This window comes from Octopus sinensis, linkage group LG6 (genome assembly GCF_006345805.1).
Source record: "Octopus sinensis linkage group LG6, ASM634580v1, whole genome shotgun sequence".
NCBI classification, from domain to species: domain Eukaryota; kingdom Metazoa; phylum Mollusca; class Cephalopoda; order Octopoda; family Octopodidae; genus Octopus; species Octopus sinensis.
In genome coordinates this window covers 21228859-21248664 of record NC_043002.1, presented here as the reverse complement: position 1 = coordinate 21248664, position 19806 = coordinate 21228859, and the positions used below count along the sequence as shown (strand labels likewise).

The window sequence follows — 19806 nt, the reverse complement described above, 5'->3', positions numbered from 1 at the left end:
TTTGGGAACCAGACAAAAATTGCTGCAGCTCGGCTGGGATGTGTTATCCCACCCTCCATATTCACCTGATATTGCTCCTTCGGATTTCCACTTATTCAGGTCTCTGCAGAATAGTCTTAATAGTAAAAGTTTCAATTCCTTGGATGACGTAAAAATATACCTTGATGAATTCTTTGCCATGAAACCACCTCAATTCTGGGAAGAGGATATTTTCAAGTTAAAGGAAAGATGGAGACGCATTGTGCAACAAAATGGCTCATATTTGGTTGATTTAAAATGTAATGGCAAGTATTTATTGATCTTTTTCTTTCCTTTAAAAATCGGCACAAACTTTCCGGACAACCCAATATTTGTTGGAAGAAACTGCTGGGATTCTTTCTCTAGCATTCTATGTAGTTCAGCGTACACAAGTTAATGTGTGAAAAACACAATAGGAATCTTGAATGAAGTATCTATAAAACTAGTTTTTAAACATCGAGTGACAGTGGGGGTCCACCGGAGTAGAATAGTAATCAAAGTGATCCATAGATAAAGAATGGTGGATCTTTTCGGTTTGAACGGCAGTTTTTAACATAATTTCTAGGTAACTAGAAAATTTTAAACTTCGTGTACTGGTAGAATGTGTTAATAAAACATCTTTTTCTCTTGGCTTTATTGAGAAAATTCTATAGTTTGTAAGATATTTGTTGTTGTTTTTTCTTCAATTTCTGCAATTTCAACCAATCAGTGACGTCGAGTTAAAAAGTATTCTGTGCCGTATGAATATGTCCCTCATTTAAGAAACATATTGGGTTTATTTACATTTGTGAAGAAAAAAAAAGATACCATTCCCACACTCTTGACCCTAACCCTAAAAGAGATTGAAATGCAATAGATCGATTCTAGGGTCATAATTATGGGTGACAGTTTCATATGACACCGCTAGAAAACACTGCCGTTCAAACCGAAAAGATCCAGAATGGTTGAGAACCCCCCATTGTAGTTGAACATCAAATACGCCAGCAGAGTGGAATGTGACGATTCTGCACACTAGTCACGTTCACTCACAACATAAGCGCCTCATTCTCGATGCAATTCTTACATGAACAGAGACAAAGAAAATAAGCTGCTATTTCCAGCAAATCGAGCGATTACCAAGAGACTCCTTTAAACAAAATATTAATGCAAAAATAAGTGTTATGCCAAAGAGAATGCAGAAAGTTTGCACCCACTGAAGAAACGAACCCGTGTCTCATTGGTAGCTTGGGGTGCATTTCTTTCGCGTAACTCACCCTTAAAAGTTTCTCGATTTTTATATTTACGTTTTTTTTTTGTTGGTTTAGACAAACAAATCGAAGAAATAAAAAATATATACCGTGACATATATTTACCATTTAAATATGGCTAACCCCTAAGGGTGATGCTTAGCCATATTTAAATGGCAACTATACGTCACGATGTGTTGCAGCTACTGTTTATAACTCGCTCTAAGATTTATTATTGCTTAAAAAAATATACATATTTCATTTATTATATTTGACAGGGATTTGAAGACTGCATTGTCATGAGTCAGTTCCTTGACGAATATAATAATAATTTCGGTAAGTTCTCTTTTCTTTATATAACCGACATATCCTATTTTCTCATTCATTATCACTTTTGAAAGAGTAAATTCTAAATACAAAGTTAAAATTCAGGGGAGGTAACTTAGGTTCGACTATTTCTTACATCAGGCATAAATAAATCCATCTATCATCGTTTATCACAGATTCATTCATCAATGATCTGGAATAACACGGCACGATCAATTGTGAATCATGTTACGCTAATCCTGAATTAATCTGTGATAACACGGGTCAGCAATCAGTCAAAGATTCTACTTGTTAAGATATATTTCAGTTATTTATTTATTGTTTACAAATCATATGTTATTAAATTTTATTCTAAACATTTTTTTCCAAGCACGAAATAATATTAATCTGTTTAAAAACTGCCAGAGGTTTATTTGGGTAAGTTAGTGGTGGTGATGGTGGTGGGGACAACTTGGAATCTCGGAACCAAACCTAATATTCCCATGTGTTCAATTATTTTATTTATGATGGTGTTGGTTGTTGTTTTTTTCTTTTACCAAACCCCCGTGATAAACGAAGATAGATGTATTCTGTTGTGCATTTCTGTTATCATTCCTTCAAGGCGATATATTGAATTATAAAATACTTTGGTGCCTCTGTTATATCTAATTTGCTTGCTTCATTACTTCAGTTGCAAGTTTGCAATCTCAGTGACTATTCAAGTTAAGATATATATAAATTCTATTTTATCAAAGAAACAATATGTTCCCATTTTTTAAATGAGTTATTTTAATACTATTTAGGCGATCTCGTCCCATTTAACTTACCATGTACTAGGTGAGTTCTGAATGATAGGAAAAACGAAATAACTTCCACCAAAATCGAACAGAAATGTTCGCATATAATGCACTATTTTTTCAAACATGGCTGACAACAAACCAAGTTGATAGTATAAAATGCATTGGAATATTTAAACTCAAATTTTGGCACAAAGTCAGCAAGTTCGGGGGAGGGGCTAATAGATTACACCAGCCCCAGTACTCAACTGGTACTTGTTTTATCGACCCTAAGAGGATGAAAGGCAAAGTCGACCTCGACGGAATTTGAACTCAGAACATAAAGACGGACGAATTGCCGCTAAGCATTTTGTCCACTGCGTTAACAATTCTGCCAGCTCCTCGCCTTACTTCGCTAATATAAATCTTTTCTACTATAGGCACAGTGCCTGAAATTAGGGGGACGGGGCGGTCGGTTACATCGACTCTAGTGCTCAAACTAGGACTTATGTTATCGACCCCGAAAGGATGAAAGGCAAAGACGACCTCGTCGGAATTTGAATTCATCCACTAAGCTACAATGAGTTAACAACTCTGCCATTACGCCGCCTTATTTCGCTGTATAAATATAAAATAAATCTTTGTCGGTTTTGACGATATATACTCAGTTGTTTTGCGTTACCTTGTTTCGCTCTCTCTACTCTTTTGCTTGCTTCAGTCATTTGCCTGCAGCCATGCTGGAGCACCGCCTTTAGTCGAGCAAATCGACCCCAGGACTTATTCTCTGTAAGCCTAGTACTTATCCTGTCGGTCTCTTTTGCCGAACTGCTAAGTTACAGGGACATAAACACACCAGCATCGGTTGTCAAGCAATGTTGGAGGGACAAGCACAGACACACAAACATATACACACACATATATATAAGCATATTAAAAGGGCTCTTTGGTAGTGAAAAGGTTAGGAACTACTGATGTAGACCATCACCATTATAATCTGACTCAGTTTTATATTCGGGTTTTGACTGAGTCCAAGGGCGATAACTGAGATATCTTGATACTGTTGACACTTCAAATTTAGATTCAATTCCTGATCAGAACTTTTATTCTCTTCTTCCTCCAATTCACTTATTTACTCTTGTGGCAAAATATGACACAAACAAATCATTTTACCCATAATTCATTATTTTATTTATTTAAAGAGTGGAAGCGAGTGACTTAGTGGTCAGTGTGTTGGACGTATGATCGTAAGATTTTGGTTTCGATGTCTGGAGTGGGCGACGCGTTGTTCTTGAGCAAAACACTTCATTTCACGTTGTTCCAGTCCACCCAGTGGGCAAAAATGAGTTATCCTGCGACGAACCGGCGTCCTGTCCAGGTGAGGAATATATATATACGCCATGGAAACCATAAACCTGCCTTATGACTCGGGGAAGATATTGGATGGTCTTTTTTTTTTTGGATCTTTTTATTTAAAAAGTAATTTTTTGTAACTAAACACTTTTAAACTGCGTATACTGGTAGAATGTGTCACATGAAACATCTTTTTCTCTTGGCGTTCTTGAGAAAATTCTGTAGTTTGTAAGCTATTTGTTGTTAAATTTCTCGTATTTCGGCAATTTCAAAAAATCAATGACATCTATTGAGGTGAATACAATTTTGGTTTTAAAAAGATTATTATTTAGAGTGATGGTAAGGACACCTGGCGTGCAGAGGCGTTAGATCGTTGGACAAAATTGTTTATGGCATTTCTTCCGACTCTTTACGTTCTGGGTTCAAATCACACTGAGGTTAATTTTGTCTTTCCTTAAATGTATTGTGTAGGCCAATCACTGTTTAGAGAATCAAAGAGTCTTGTGGCCATACTGGGGCACCGCCTTCAAGAATCAATCCTAGTACTTGGTCTATTGCTTTCTTTTGCCAAAACACTATGTCACTGGGACGTAAACACACTAACAAAGCGGTAGTGGGAAACAAAGTTATATACATACATACGACGGGCTTCTTTCAGTTTCCATCTACCCAAATCTACTCACAAGGTTTTGGTCAGCCAAAAGGGTGTAATAGAAGTTGCTTGCCCAAAGTGCCATGCCGTGAAACTGAACCTGGAACTATGTGGTTGGGAAGCAAGCTTCTTACCACACAGCCACACCTGCGCCTACCATGTATACCTATTTCTTTACTACTCACAAGGGGCTAAACACAGAGAGGACAAACAAGGACAGACAAACAGATTAAGTTGATTATATCGACCCCAGTGCATAACTGGTACTTATTTAATCAACCCCTAAAGGATGAAAGGCAAAGTTGACCTCAGCAGAAATTGAACTCAGAACGTAACGACAGACGAAATACCGCTAAGCATTTCGCCCGGCATGCTAGCGATTCTGCCAGCTCACCGCTCCACAATTAGGATACATTGGATTATGTTATACAAAAACTACAGGGCTGTCACGATCAGAATGTCTTTGTCGTTCAAGGCCAACAGGAACAACTTTATTAGCTTCAGATGAAAACAAGAGCAGAACAGACTCCAGTACACGTTGAAATAATAATTAAAATAACATTAATCATTAAAGTTATCTTAACTATCGTTTTTCCCGACAAATGTCGTCCCTGAGACTTTCGATGGGGTTTATGTATTTGTCCTTACTAAACAATATCACTTCTACATTTTCTTTTTCTTCTTAAATCTTTGCAGAAGAAGCGTTACCAAAATACACTGAGTTTCGTCATGTTGACGCTGTGTCCATTTGTGATTTAGCCATGTATAATTATGTTGAGGTAAGTCTGTTTCATCACTCCTCTACCTTTTGATGCTCTTTCTCTCTCCCTCTCTTTCTCTCCCCGCAAATATAGTTGTATGTACCACGTGATCATAGCCTTATGTCCTTTTATATTTTATAAGAAAACATTCCAGATGATCGAACTTAGTCATATGCACTGTGGAGACAGTATATGTCCTAGCATAATTATACGTTACATGTGGACATTATTCCACATTCGTGTGTACATAGAAACACTTAAATATGATGTATACATCACCATGATGCAAGGCCAGCAATTTGGTGGTGCTACTGCTATAAGTCAATTACATCATCCCCAGCACTCAGTTACTGCTTATTTTATCGACCCCGAAAGGATGAAAAGCAAAGTCGACCTCGGTGGAATTTGAACTTAGAATGTAAAGACGGATGAAATGCCGCTAAGCAGTGATGATTCTGACAGCTCGCCGCCTTATATAATATTAAATATTAGTTTGACTGTATTCATGTTCCAAGTTTAAATTCTGCCGAAGTCAACTTTACCTTTCATGCGGGGACGATAAATTAAGTACCAGTTGCATACTGGGGTTGATATAGTCGGCTAGCCCTCTCCCCCAAAATTTCGGGCTTTGTGCCTAGAGTGGAAAAGAATATTAAATATTGGTTTCAAATTTTGGCACAAGGCCAGCAATTTTGGGGGTGGTGTTTAGTCGGTTGCATTGACTCCAGTGCATGACTGGTTCTTATTTTCTCGACCCTGAAAGGATAAAAGTCAAAATTGACCTCGGCGGAATTTGAATTCAGAACGTAAAAGACGACGAAAAACCTTTAAGCTTAATGACATGCTATATGATAATAAATATTAAGATCTAAACTCATACGTTTTGAATATTTATTATTCTTTTTAGTTATTTTTTTTTAAAGAATATTTCACTTTATGTTATAATGATATTTACGAGACCTTCATCCACTACTTCTCTGATGTTGTGTTCTTATAACGTTTTTTTTCTTTTATGGACAGATGCGGTCTTTGGTGAATTCTAAATTTTTTCTGGTGAGGAAACTTGTGGACAGCTTTCTCAATAAACTGTTCCCCCATCACTGGATTCCACTCTACTCAATGGTAAAACTTTTAAATATCTATCTATCTATATCTATATCTATATACTTATATGTGAGTGTGTGTGGGTATACATATGTATATATATATATTTATAGATATATGTATGTATGTATATAAATATATATATATATGACTGAAACCAGTACTATGTTTTTTATGATAAAATTATTTTAGTATTTTCTTCCCTATATATATAGGGAAAATAAGTCAAGGTAGAAAATACTAAAATAATTTTATCATAAAAAACATATATATATATATATATATATATATATATATATAGGGAAAATAAGTCAAGGGAGAAAATACTAAAATAGTTTTACCATAAAAAACATTTTAGTACTGGTTTCAGTCATTGAGACTTTTTCAACTCTAAGAATTCACAATGACCTCGAACCCACGAGAGTAAAAAAGAGAGACAGAGACAAGCAGAAACAAGGAAAATTCCACTTGTATTTGAATACTAAGCAAATATTCTTTTAAAAAGCTTTTCATTTAATTTTTCCAAAATTTAATTGTTTTCCATACTTAGAGTTGAAAAAGTCTCAATGACTGAAACTGGTACTGAAATGTTTTTTATGATAAAATTATTTTAGCATTTTCTATCTTGACTTTTTTTACCTTATACATATCAACTCGTGTGTTCCTTTTCAACCTTCTACACACATATATATCTATATATATATATATATATATATACATATATATATTGCGCCGTGAACAGGAATTAATCTTCTCTCTTCGCTCTTTCTCCGCCCGACCCCTACTTCTTCAGTCCTTCATCCTTTCACCCCTACTCCCCTTCCCTTCTTCCCTCTTTCTCCCTCCCTCTTCCCCTTCCCTCTGCTCCCTCACTCCCTCTCTCCCCCTCTCCCTCTTTCCTCCTTCATCCCCCTCCTCCCCTTCCTTCTCCCCATCCTCTCCTCTTCCCCCTTCTCCTCCCCCTCTTCTTCCCCTCCCCTTCTCTCCCCCCTCTTCTCCCCTCCCCCTCTTCTCCTCACTACCACACATGACTTTACACATCACATCACATATGATGTGCCATACTAATACACACACCAACTAATACATACTAATACGTACTAATACATACTAGTACATACTAATACTTACACCAACCCTATACATACACACGTCCAGACCCCGCATACGCACTTATACTCTCTCACACACACACACACATACCTATACATACAAATACGTACTATACATACTAATACATACTAATACATACACCAACCCCATACATACGCATGTCCAGACCAATCTTACGCACTAATACTCTCTCATACACACACACACACACACACACAACACACACACACCCTTATACATACTAATACATACACCAACCCTATACATACACACATCCAGACCCCTCCCATGCACTTTTAGCTGGTCCCTCAACCCTTTTATCAACCCTATTATCTCCCCTTATTTCGCTCTCGCGTCTCATGTTTGATCTTTGACCTCTGGCCGAAATCAGATCGCCATGTTGATTCGTTAGCTACTGCATGCATTTTTTTTCTCTCCTTCTTTCTGTGTTTTTCTCTCTCTGTGTATCTTTCTGTTGAAGAGCGTAGGCTCGAAACGTTAAAGACTTGTTTTATTTATAGTTCCTGAGCGCCATACTAATACAATTGTTCGTTTGTTTTCCACCTGCCTTCGTCTTTTGTTTATTTTCATAAAGCTTCCCGTTATATATATATACATATATATATATATATATATATAATATATATATATATATATATATATATACATATTATATATACATATATAACATATATATATACATATATATATATATATATATATATGTATGTATCATGAATATGATGTATTATACATATCTATAAATATTATATTGTGTGCACACATTGCAACCATTCCTGACAATTATACTTCTTCTTCTTCTTCCATTTCTAAATACTTCCTCTGCTTACGCTATTTAGCCATAGTCTTTCATGTCCATGCGCCTCAGCTAACATGAGAAGTGAAACCTTGACTCCCAGAAACCAAAGCTGATTATAAAAAATTAATTTCTCTATTAATCATATAATTAATTATATTTGCAGGTCAGCTTTTCCAGAATTCGTTACCATGAATGTATTGCTAAGAAGAAATGGCAGGACCAGGTGAGAAAATGCACTTTCATTTCATGCAAGCATATACACACATATGCATACATAAATGCATATGTATACATATACACATATATGCATGCATGTGCATATACATGCTCCCATACATTTGCACATGCTCCAATACATGCACACACACATATATGCATATGCATGCACACATATGAACAGTTGCACATGTGCACATAAATATGCATAAGTAGGTGAAATGGTGCATGCACATGCACATTGATGTATACACACATGTATGCTGGTGCACACAGACATGTACGCTAATACATGCATATATTTACACTGCAGCCAAAGATGTACACTGTTGTGCACATACACAGATATATGGTGAAGTTCACACGCATGCAGAAGCATGCATATATATGCATACAGTCTAACGCACATACATATACAAATACACATACACAAACACTATATAAACGTTTTTGCATAATCACATAGTCCTGTTTGCACAAAAACTATCAAAAATGAAATTTTCCCAAGATGCCATGCACTGGAATTGAACCTGGGATGTTGTGGTTGAAAAGTAAAGCTCTTAACCATTTCACCATTATGCATATGCATTAAACTACATACAGAAATTACAGGCATTAACAAAGACATTGAGTTTTCAACAATGTTATACATGAAGGCATTTATGGAGACTCGTCTGGCACCTGTGCCGGTGGCACATAAAAAGCACCCACTACACTCATGGAGTGGTTGGCGTTAGGAAGGGCATTCAGCTGTAGAAACATTGCCAGATCAGATTGGGGCCTGGTGCAGCCTCCTGGCTTCCCAGACCCCAACCCATGCCAGCATGATAAACGGACGTTAACTGATGACAATAATGATGATGATGATCTACAGACACAGACACATACACACACACACACACACACACAAACACACACACACACACTCTCTCTCTCTTTCTCTCCTTTTCTTTTCTTTTATTCTTTTACCTGTTTCAGTCATTTGACTGCGGCCATGCTGGAGCATCTCCTTTAGTCAAGCAAATTGACCCCAGGACTTATTCTTTGTAAGCCTAGTACTTATTCTATCGGTCTCTTTTGCCGAAGCACTAACTTACGGGGACGTAAATACATCAAGCGACGTTGGAGGGTCAAGCACAGACACACAAACACATAAATAAACATATATATATATATATATATATATATATATTATATATATATATATATATATATGTATATATATACACACATATACGACGGGCTTCTTTCAGTTTCCATCTACCAAATCCACTCACAAGGCTTTGGTCGGCCTGAGGCTATAGTAGAAGACACTTGCCCAAGGTTCCACACAGTGGGACTGAACCCGGAACCATGTGGTTGCTAAGCAAGCTTACACACACACACATACACACACAATTTATCTCAGTGGTTTAGACAGTTTCTATAAAAACTAAAGAAATTTTGCAGTATGCCAGTTACGAGGAGTGGCTAATCAACAGAATAACCAGCACTTGAAATGACATGCTAATGGCTGAGCACTCTGCAGACACACATTCCCTTAAATTAGTTCTCAGTGGAGGCACAAGACCTAGTGGTTAGAGCACCGAACTCGCAGTCAAGGGATTGCAGGTTCAAACCTTAGACTGGGCGATGTGTGTGTTTATGAGCGAAACACCTAAGCTCCACGTGGCTCTGGTAGAAGGTAATGGCGAACTTCTGCTGACTCTTTCGCCAGAACTTTCACTCTTTCCTACTGCATCTTGCAGCTCACCTGCGATAGACCGGCGTCCCATCCAGGTGGGGAACCTATACGCCATGGAAACTAGGAAACCAGTTCTTATGAGCCAGGTATGGCTTGAAAAGGAACAAATTAGTTCTCAGGGAGATTCACTACCATAGAGAATGTGACAAGGCTGGCCCTTTGAAATACAGGTACTACTCATTTTTGGCAAGCTGAATGGACTGGAGCAACAGGAAATAAAATGTCTTGCCCAAGGACACAATGTATCACCAGGTATTGAACTTAGGACCTTACAATCATGATCCAAATACCCTAACCACTTCTACAGAGCAACTTTCACTCACAAGGTGTTTGCCATTGTGAGACTCTGGTTGAAGCCGTTTGCTATTACTGTGCTGAGAGACAGAACTGGAGATTCTATGGTTGAGGGAGTGAAGCTGCAAAGCAGAACAGCTTACTTGTGCCACGTGTAAATATTTGTGAATGGTGTATGTGTGTATTTGAGCAAGTGTTAGTCCTTTGTCCATTGTTTGTGTGTGTGTGTGTTGGGGGGTGGGCAGATTGTGATTTGCATGTGAAATTGTGTTGCACATCTGTTGGTGATTAGCAATGATGATAATGATGAAGATGATGACGATGGTGACTATGATGATGATGGCGGCGGCGGTGGTTGTGGTGGTGGTGATGATGATGATGAGGAGGAGGATAATGAACGTGATGTGGATGAAGATGATGAAGAAGATTATGACAATGATAACGTTGGCGGTGATGACAATGATGAAGCATATGATGACGGTGGTGATGATGATAAGGAGGAGGAAGACAATGACCACAACTACCACATAGTGAAGGCAAAAATGGTGGTGGTGGTGGTGGTGGTGGTGGTGGTGATGATGATGATGATGAGGAGGAGGAGGAGGAGAATGAAGTTGCAATTGCTATTTTCCTACAAAAACACACAACGGTAATAATATTTTCTCTTTATATATATATTTCTTTTTCTTCCATTTCCAGTTGCTGCTGAAGACTGGGAAGTTACTCACTATGGTCACCTGCTTTGGTACCTGTACATGGATGCTCCAGGAACATATACTCCACTTCATACAGGACACACTGCCCTTTTAAACTCACATGACAACACATTCCACCACCGGCATCAAATGACAAATATTACAATAAATGAGAAATAAAAAAAATAAAACACTATACCAAAACTGATATGCAAATATATATATATGTACACATACATACACACACATACATACATACCTACATATATACTAACATGCATACACTCCACACATATGCATTTTAATTTTCTATTTTTATTTTTATTTTTGTATTTTTTTTGTAACTTTTGTAACTGTCCACCAATGAAAAATAAAGAGTGTGTGTGTGTGTATATATATGTACACATGCATATGCAAAACATCAACTTTCTTTTCAATTATTTATTATTTTTTGTCAATGGTATTTGTAATCATCAGGTAACCGTACAGGTATATATATTTGCATGTGTGGGTGTATGGGCGTGTATATGTGTGTGTATTTGTATATATATATATATATATATATATTTAAACATAATAAAATAGGGTAGTAATAAATTATTATTACCAGTGGCCTAGCACAAAAAACGAATTAGTCTTTAGACTATATATTATTCATATAGAAATACAATAAGAGGCTTGAGATGGTAAACGTTTTTAATTTTCATTCCTTTTGTGAATTTATCCTTTTTTGTGGTCTTGAGATTTCTAGTGCTCTTTCTAGCACAACGCTTTCCTATTTGGAAGACTCTTATTGTATATATATATATATATATATCATAAAAAGCTTGTGCCATGTAAAATAAAAGCATTAAGTTCACATAAAAAGCACCAAGTCCACTCTGCTGATTGGACTTAGTGTTAGGAAGGGCATTCAGCTGTAAAAATCCTGCCAAAACAGTTACAGAAGTCTAGTGCAGGCTTCTTATTTCTTTATTGCCCACAAGGGGCTAAACATAGAAGGGACAAACAAGGACAGACAAACACATTAAGTTGATTACATCGACCCCAGTATGCAACTGGTACTTAATTTATCGACCCCGAAAGGATGAAAGACTAAGTCGACCTCAGCGGAATTTGAACCCAGAACGTATCAGCAGATGAAATACCGCAAAGCATTTCGCCTGGTGTGCTAATGTTTCTGCCAGCTCGCCACCTTTAATTTTTTTTTTTTTAATAGGATATAAAGATTGCACATGCACACATACGTACGTTCATACATACATACAAACATACACACAAACGTACACATACAGAAATATATGCTGAGACTCCCTTTAGTCATGACTGACCATGGGATTGCACCCAGAAAGTTACCCTCCCAGGCTTTAGTCCGGGCAAGGTTGTTTTATGGAAGACCAGCAGTCACCCATGCATACCGGTCTCCCCTCTCCACACCACCAGTGTTATCCAACGGAAAGGCAAGGGCCGATGCAGCTTGGCACCAGTGACGTCGCAACTCATTTCCACAGCTGAGTGAACTGGAGCAACGTGAAATAAAGTGTCTTGCTCAAGAACACAACACGCTGCCCGGTCCGGGATTTGAACTCACAACCTCGAACTCATAAGTTTAATTCTCTAACCACTGAACCATGTGGCTTCTTCCTGGCTGGCTCTTGTCAAACTGCCCCACCCATGCCAGCATGGAAAATGGACATTAAACGATGATGATGATAATATATATATATGTACATATGTATATATGTACACACACACACACACACACACACACATATGCACACACACAAACATATATATATATATTTTTTTTTTTTAATCGTTTAATAAAACATTTTTAGTCGTTTGATATTTTATTTTATTTTAGTGTATTAGTTTTTTGGTAGTATGGCACACTTTAGAATTTATATGATTTTTTTAGTTGTTTATATATACCTTTTTAATAGGCCGTTGTATTTGTATTTTATTCACAAATATATTTTTACCTTCTGTGTTTTTATGTATATATATATATATTTTTTTATATATTTAAGACCCATGGTGATATTTATATATAATTAAATGTTTGCGGTATAGTGTTGTATATAAAATCGTTGACTCGAATTTAATGGTTGTTCTATGACCAGTGTTTCTGTTATATATATATATATATATATATATATATAATATATATATATATAACACTCTTGAATATCATCACACACATGGACAAAATTTCTTCTTAAGAAAAAATACATAGTATCATGAATAGCAATAGCAAAACCGGTCGATATATTCAAAATTATATTAAATGTGCGTATTGTAAGTGTGTGTATTTTCCTTTTTTAATTTCTTATATACATTACAACTCACCATGTAGGGATAATCGAAATTCCTCCTTTCTGCTACTACTATATATATATATATTTATACATATGTAGTAGTTCTTGGTACAGTATCATATGACATGAGGGTTGGGTTCTGCAATCTCTTGCTGAACAACCACGCAGTTGATTTGTTTATAGTGATCAAATGTTTGTATTCACATAAGCTCACTTCCTCCATGAAATCAACATTACCTCAACAGTCACATGATGTGTCACATGTTCAGAAAACAAAATGGTCACAGAGCAACATGAAAAGGAGTGTTTTGCTCAAGAATACAAAGCAACATCCAATCTGAGAATCAAAGACCATGATTTCACAATCATGAGAGCAACGTAGTAACTGCTTAGCCATTTGCAATCACACACACAACACAAATAGCCTATCATGTGTGTCTGCATCCTTATAAATGTTTACATTTTGTGCTTTACATGAAAAGTATTTGCTCTGCATTTTCTAACATGGAAATATATGTATGCGTATGTTCTATATGATATATTTCATATATAATAAATCTATACTATATATATATATATATATATATATATATGTGTGTGTGTGTGTGTGTGTGTGTGTGTGTGTGTGTGTGTGGAGGCACATGGCCTAGTGGTTAGAGCAGTGGACTTGTGGTCGAGGGATTGTAGGTTCGAATCTCAGACCAGGCAATGTGTGTTTATGAGCGAAACACCTAAGCTCTACACAGCTCTGGCAGAAGGTAATGGCGAACTTCTGTTGACTCTTTCACCACAACTTTCTCTCACTCTTTCCTCCTGCATCATGCAGCTCACCTGCAACGGACCAGTGTCTCGTCCAGGTGGGGAACCTATACACCAAGGCAACTGGGAAACCAGGCATGGCTCAAGAAGGGACAGACAATATATATATATATATATATATATATATGTATATATAAAGGATCACAAATTTGGTGGGGAAGGGATGTATTTAAGTATTTTTACCTCCATGCTTGCTAGTTTCTCTTGCTCTTTTTATATCTCTTTTCTTCTCACCTAGTCATTATCTCCTGCTACCTGTCACCTACATATGTACTCTGATGTTTTGCGTTCCTTATCAGTTACAACTAGTTACTCAAATATAGGGGATATAAAACTCATTTGTCAGCCCGTTTTCTCCAAGTTTTCTCAACTCTAAAGAAGGTCTGTCCAAAACATCAGTCACTCCACTTCCTGAACCAATTAATTATCTCTGCCCTTGCTAAGGTGGAGGTATTGTTTTCAGTCATGTTTGTTTGTTTGTCCGTGCACAAAATATCCCAAGAACCACTGAATAGATTCCAATGAAACTTTCAGGGATGTCTGGCCTTGTGACTGGCACAAACTGATTAGATTTTGGGATCAATTCAGTACCAGACAAGGATTCTGGATTATTTTTCTGTTTATTTTTTTTTAATTAATTTTTGAGAGGAGTTGGGTTCATTTTTAGTATTCTCATTTGTGAGAGCAGTCGCAGTCGAGTTTATTTCAGATATTTTCACTTTAAAAATCTCTAGCTAATCGTTCAGAGAATGTTGGTGTTGCCTTGGTGGAGGTTTGCTCTCTCTGAGTTCTCTTGTTACTTAATTGTTTCCTTCACTTTTTCTTAATGAGTATTTGTTAGTTACCTTTGTCAACTTCTGCAAGGATTTGAACATAGGACATAAAGATATTTAGCTAAAATTACCACAAAATATTTGATTCTTCAACTCAAAGAATATTGTAAAATTATCAAGTCAGCTATAACTACAAGTGGAATTCACTGCCTTTCATTGAAATTCACTGCCTTTCTTTCAAATCATTTTTAAAATGATGAAATCTTTATATATAAAAGTGAAGTTGTGTGTCTGTCTCCTACGATTTAGATTCCTAACTACTCCCACATTTTGTGGTGCAGTGTAACCAAAAGCGGGTATCTTATTGTCGTGATTCATATCAAGCCCTTCTGCGTCTATGAGGAGTCTATGATTTTAATAAAAATTTACCATCATTTTTTCCCATTTTTAATGCATTTTTTGCTATTATATAAGGGAAGTAACTCTCTAAAAATGCTTATATAGTTATTTCCCTTAAAAACCCGAGCAACGCCGGGCGATACTGCTAGTATTGAATAAAATACCTTTGTCCTTATTAACCTAGTTTTCAGAACATAAATTAACATAATGCTTTGCTGGAAGGTTTTAAATAATAATAATAATAATGAAATTATTGTATATACAGTGCTCAGGTGCACCACAACTTGTCAAAAGTGCGTATAAAGTATATGCAGTAATGTACAAATGTCTGGGAAGTGAACAGTGTATGAGTCAGATACATGCTTGCATGTGTATGGAGGGGAGAAAATCATGTGTAGTGTTGGCGAATCTCAGGAAGCATGGCAGTTTTGAAGGATGCAGTGCTCTAACAACTAACAACTGATGCCGGCAGTTTGTTCCACGCTTCAGCAACTCTTAGCGTGAAAAAATGTTTCCGAAAGTCATGGGAGCTGTGCTGTTTTCTGACTTTGTAAATATGTCCACGGGTGTTAGATGGGTGGAGTTTGAAAAGGTGCTATTGTTTGTAAGATGGTAAATAATTTTATGGGTGTCTGCCAATTCAGCTGCCAGACGTTGGAGTTTCAATGTATCCATGCCCAGGGAAGAAAAGGCGTTCAGTATATAACAAATACCTGATGGAGGGTATTCTCTATATTTTAATTTAAATCACTCTATAATTAAAAGTTTCTTTCCTGGAACTAAGATTGGTTTCAGGCAGTTTGGTATCAAAAGGATTAGTTTCTGCTATGGGACAGATAAAGTAACTCCTATCATCTCTGTTGGTCAACCTTATTAATTGGTCAAGGACGTCTAGTTTTCTGTCTAGATAACATGTGATGGGGTGTTATATATAACAGTCTCTCTCTGTCTCTCTCTGGCCATCTAGACGTGCATTACATATAACAGTCTATCTGACATGTGATGTATGTTATACATAACAATTTAACCATTGTCAAAAATGCTTCTTGCAGCTCACATAGCTACATAGAGGCCTCTTCATTGGTCCATGTAGAAGGATATAGTGAAAATCTGAAAGATGATATTCACTCGGGTACTTTCAACACTGCTGTCTTCAATTTCATGTCGAGAAACGAAAGTAAAGGAAAACAAGAAAATCTATGAACAAAAGAAACACAAGATACACATATACTTAATATCACATTTTTTAATAAATAATATACATATACATACATATATATTTATATGCATAAATAATAAGGGTGGCTTGTTCGTAATTTTACCCTCAATCACTTTATTGATGTACATATATGTATGTATGTGTGTGTGAGTGTGTGTGTGGGTGTAAGTATGTATGTATGCATGCATGTATGTATACACACACATATGCATATGAACATATGTTGAAATGCATAAAGAATACTTTGTAAAGCAGGAATTCATAGAAATGCTCCATTAACTAGGTTTAACGTGATATAGCTTAAAACAATATGTAGACTGATTAAAAAAACAATTTATGGTATATATAACAAAATAAAACATATTATACCAGAATACAATCATCATCATCATCATCATTGTCGTTGTCATCGTAGTTACCTATTAAGCATTTTGCAGAATTTATGCATTGCTTCTCAAAAGGAACATAAATAATTTTGAATTCAGTGCAGTGTGGGAATATTTTCTGATTCCACCCAGAAGCTACTTTACAATAATGGTGAACAATGTGAGATTTGAACTCTGAGCACACAGAGCCAAAATAGATTCTGCAAGGCACTCTGTTGAGCATAGTAACAATTTCCTTATTCCAGTAACCTTGACTGGTAATGTGTTTATCAATTCTGAAAAGAGATGTAGCAGAACTTTGCTTCAAATTCATCCCAGTTTTTTTCCCCTCAGTTTGGGTTATTCTCGTAAATAAAAACAGGATCTTTCAAATTGAGTGACTCTTAAAAAAACAAAACTAACTAATGATGTACAACTACTCATCTGTAGTGTACGCTTAGGGAAATTCCTCTCTCTCTCTGTTATATATACAGAAATATGGATGTAGTAGATAACAGCTAGCCTTTGGCAGCCCTTTTGGACACTGTTGTATCCACTACTCTGATTGGTTGGTATTGGCGCAGTTTGTCTCTTGCTCTATTGTGTGCCAATATCCAACCCAACCAATTGCAGCCTTTTGATAAGGTCACGTATTTATTGTATCGACCGTGTAGTGTACTAAAGAAGCCATTCTCGTCACCTCTCTTCGCATGGTCGTTTACACATCAAATTCATCAAGAGACATCTGCAAAAAATGCTGTCAAATTAAATGTTCTTGATTGCTAATCAGTCAAGCTTTGAGTAAGCTCAGATTATATAAAGACAAACAGTATAAAAGACAAGGGAGAATAATAGATAGATGAACGGTCACAGAGGTTAACATACATGTGATAGACATGATAGAACAAAGAACCAAATGCATATTGCAGCAGGCTTCTGCTTCAAATGAAAAGTACATTTGACCTCATTAGTATTTGAACACAGAACACAAAGAAAGAGTCAGAACAAACAGCCAAAAGCATTTAATCCAACACTTTAATGGCACTGCTAGTGTGCTGCCTTTTTGGAAACTGGTTTCATTGTTAGAATTACTGTCAACTCTGAAATAACAGGACACATCCAAATTTCCTTAGATTGTACACTCTGTATTTGTTGATGCACCTTGCAATGGGAATTCTACACACAAATATGGGAAATTTGAATTCTGTGAACTTTCAACAAAACTTCAATGCTGCATGGTTTAGTACTTCGATGTTATGAGTGATTATAATCTTGTTAAATTTGAATCTCCTATATTTATTTCCCCTGACAATAGTTCTAGTTGCCCTTCTACAAATGTAACCAGTTTACAGCAATAGAACTGTCATCATCATCATTGTTTAACGTCTGCTTTCCATGCTAGCATGGGTTGGACGATTTTGACTGAGGGCTGGCGAACCAGATGGCTGCACCAGGCTCCAATCTTGATCTGGCAGAGTTTCTACAGCTGGATGCTCTTCCTAACGCCAACCACTCCGAGAGTGTAGTGGGTGCTTTTTACGTGCCACCGGCATGGGGGCCAGTCAGGCAGTACTGGCAATGACCTCGCTCGAATCTTTTTACACATGCCACTGGCACAGGTGCCAGTGAAGCGACGTTGGTAACGATCACGCTTGAATGGTGCCCTTTTACGTGCCACGGGTACGGAAGCCAGTTGGCTGCTCTGGCAACAATTATGCTCGGATGGTGCTCTTGGCACCCTACTAGCACAGGCACAAGTGCCAGTAAGGCGATACTCGTAACGACCATACTCAAATGGTGCCCTTTTATGTGCCACTGGCACGGAAGCCGGTTAGCCGCTCTGTCAACGATCACACTCGTATGGTGCTCTTTGCACCCCGCTAGCACGGATGCTACTTATCGCAGGTATAATATTTTAATTTTAATATTTTGTATGTATATATGTATGCATGCATGTATGTATATATACACACGCACACACTCATATGCATATGCACACAAGTTGAAATGCATCATGAATTACTAGGTTTAGCGTGATATAGCTAAACTAATTTTATAGCTAAAATGTGGGAGCATTTCTATGAATTCCTGCTTTACAAAGCATTCTTGATGCATTCCAACATGTGTGCATATGCAAATATATGTGTGTCTGTATATACATACATGCATGAATGCATACATACATATCATGAAGTATGCTTTTGCATTCATTTAATTTTTATGATGTATCCTTCACAATTATAAACCTCTTTTATAGAGCACTCTAGTGGATTCCTTCTATAGCATTCTTGATATATTTTACAAAATATTCATATCAATAATTCTTGATACATTAAAAGTATATTTATCAACGAACTTAGCAGTTCTTAGTCTATACATAAATAGAAGGAATTAGAATTTTGTAAAGTATCAACCAAATAGTGATACCTTGTAGGTTCTGACTTTCTTTGAATCTCTCAAATTCCCTGGCTGATGATGGTTCTGTATGAGTCAGTATGAATGCATGCAGTATTCAAAAATACAAGTATGTCCCAAAATAATATCTATTCATTTTATTACATATAACTTGAATTAGTATTTAATTCAACAAATCAACACAAACACACATGTATGCACATACATAAACACACACACACAGAGCTTTTTTTTGTCATTTTTGTTGCTTTAGTCATCATAGCTTTGCCCATGATGGAGCATCATCTTCAGAGTTAACTACATTTGTCTGTTGTGTTATCTTTCTGAGCATGTCCAGGGATCTAATATTTTGATTATAATGTAGTTTGTATAAAATGTGGGATCAATGAAATAAGAAGGGGTAGCCCTAATCTGATTAAGCCC

At 36.6% G+C, this 19806-nt stretch overlaps 1 protein-coding gene across 1 annotated transcript in view; it reads left to right on the top strand.

Moving 5' to 3' along the window:
* Nucleotides 1-11268, top strand: part of LOC115212889 (kynurenine 3-monooxygenase-like) — a 65619-nt gene extending 54351 nt beyond the window's left edge. Inside the window, exons 10-14 of the mRNA XM_036503703.1 lie at nt 1523-1580; nt 5025-5107; nt 6110-6211; nt 8290-8349; nt 11080-11268. Coding sequence (XP_036359596.1) covers nt 1523-1580; nt 5025-5107; nt 6110-6211; nt 8290-8349; nt 11080-11190 — 414 coding nt within the window. The 3' untranslated portion in view covers nt 11191-11268. The remainder of the gene's footprint in view (nt 1-1522; nt 1581-5024; nt 5108-6109; nt 6212-8289; nt 8350-11079) is intronic.
* The last annotated feature ends 8538 nt before the right edge of the window (nt 11269-19806 follow it).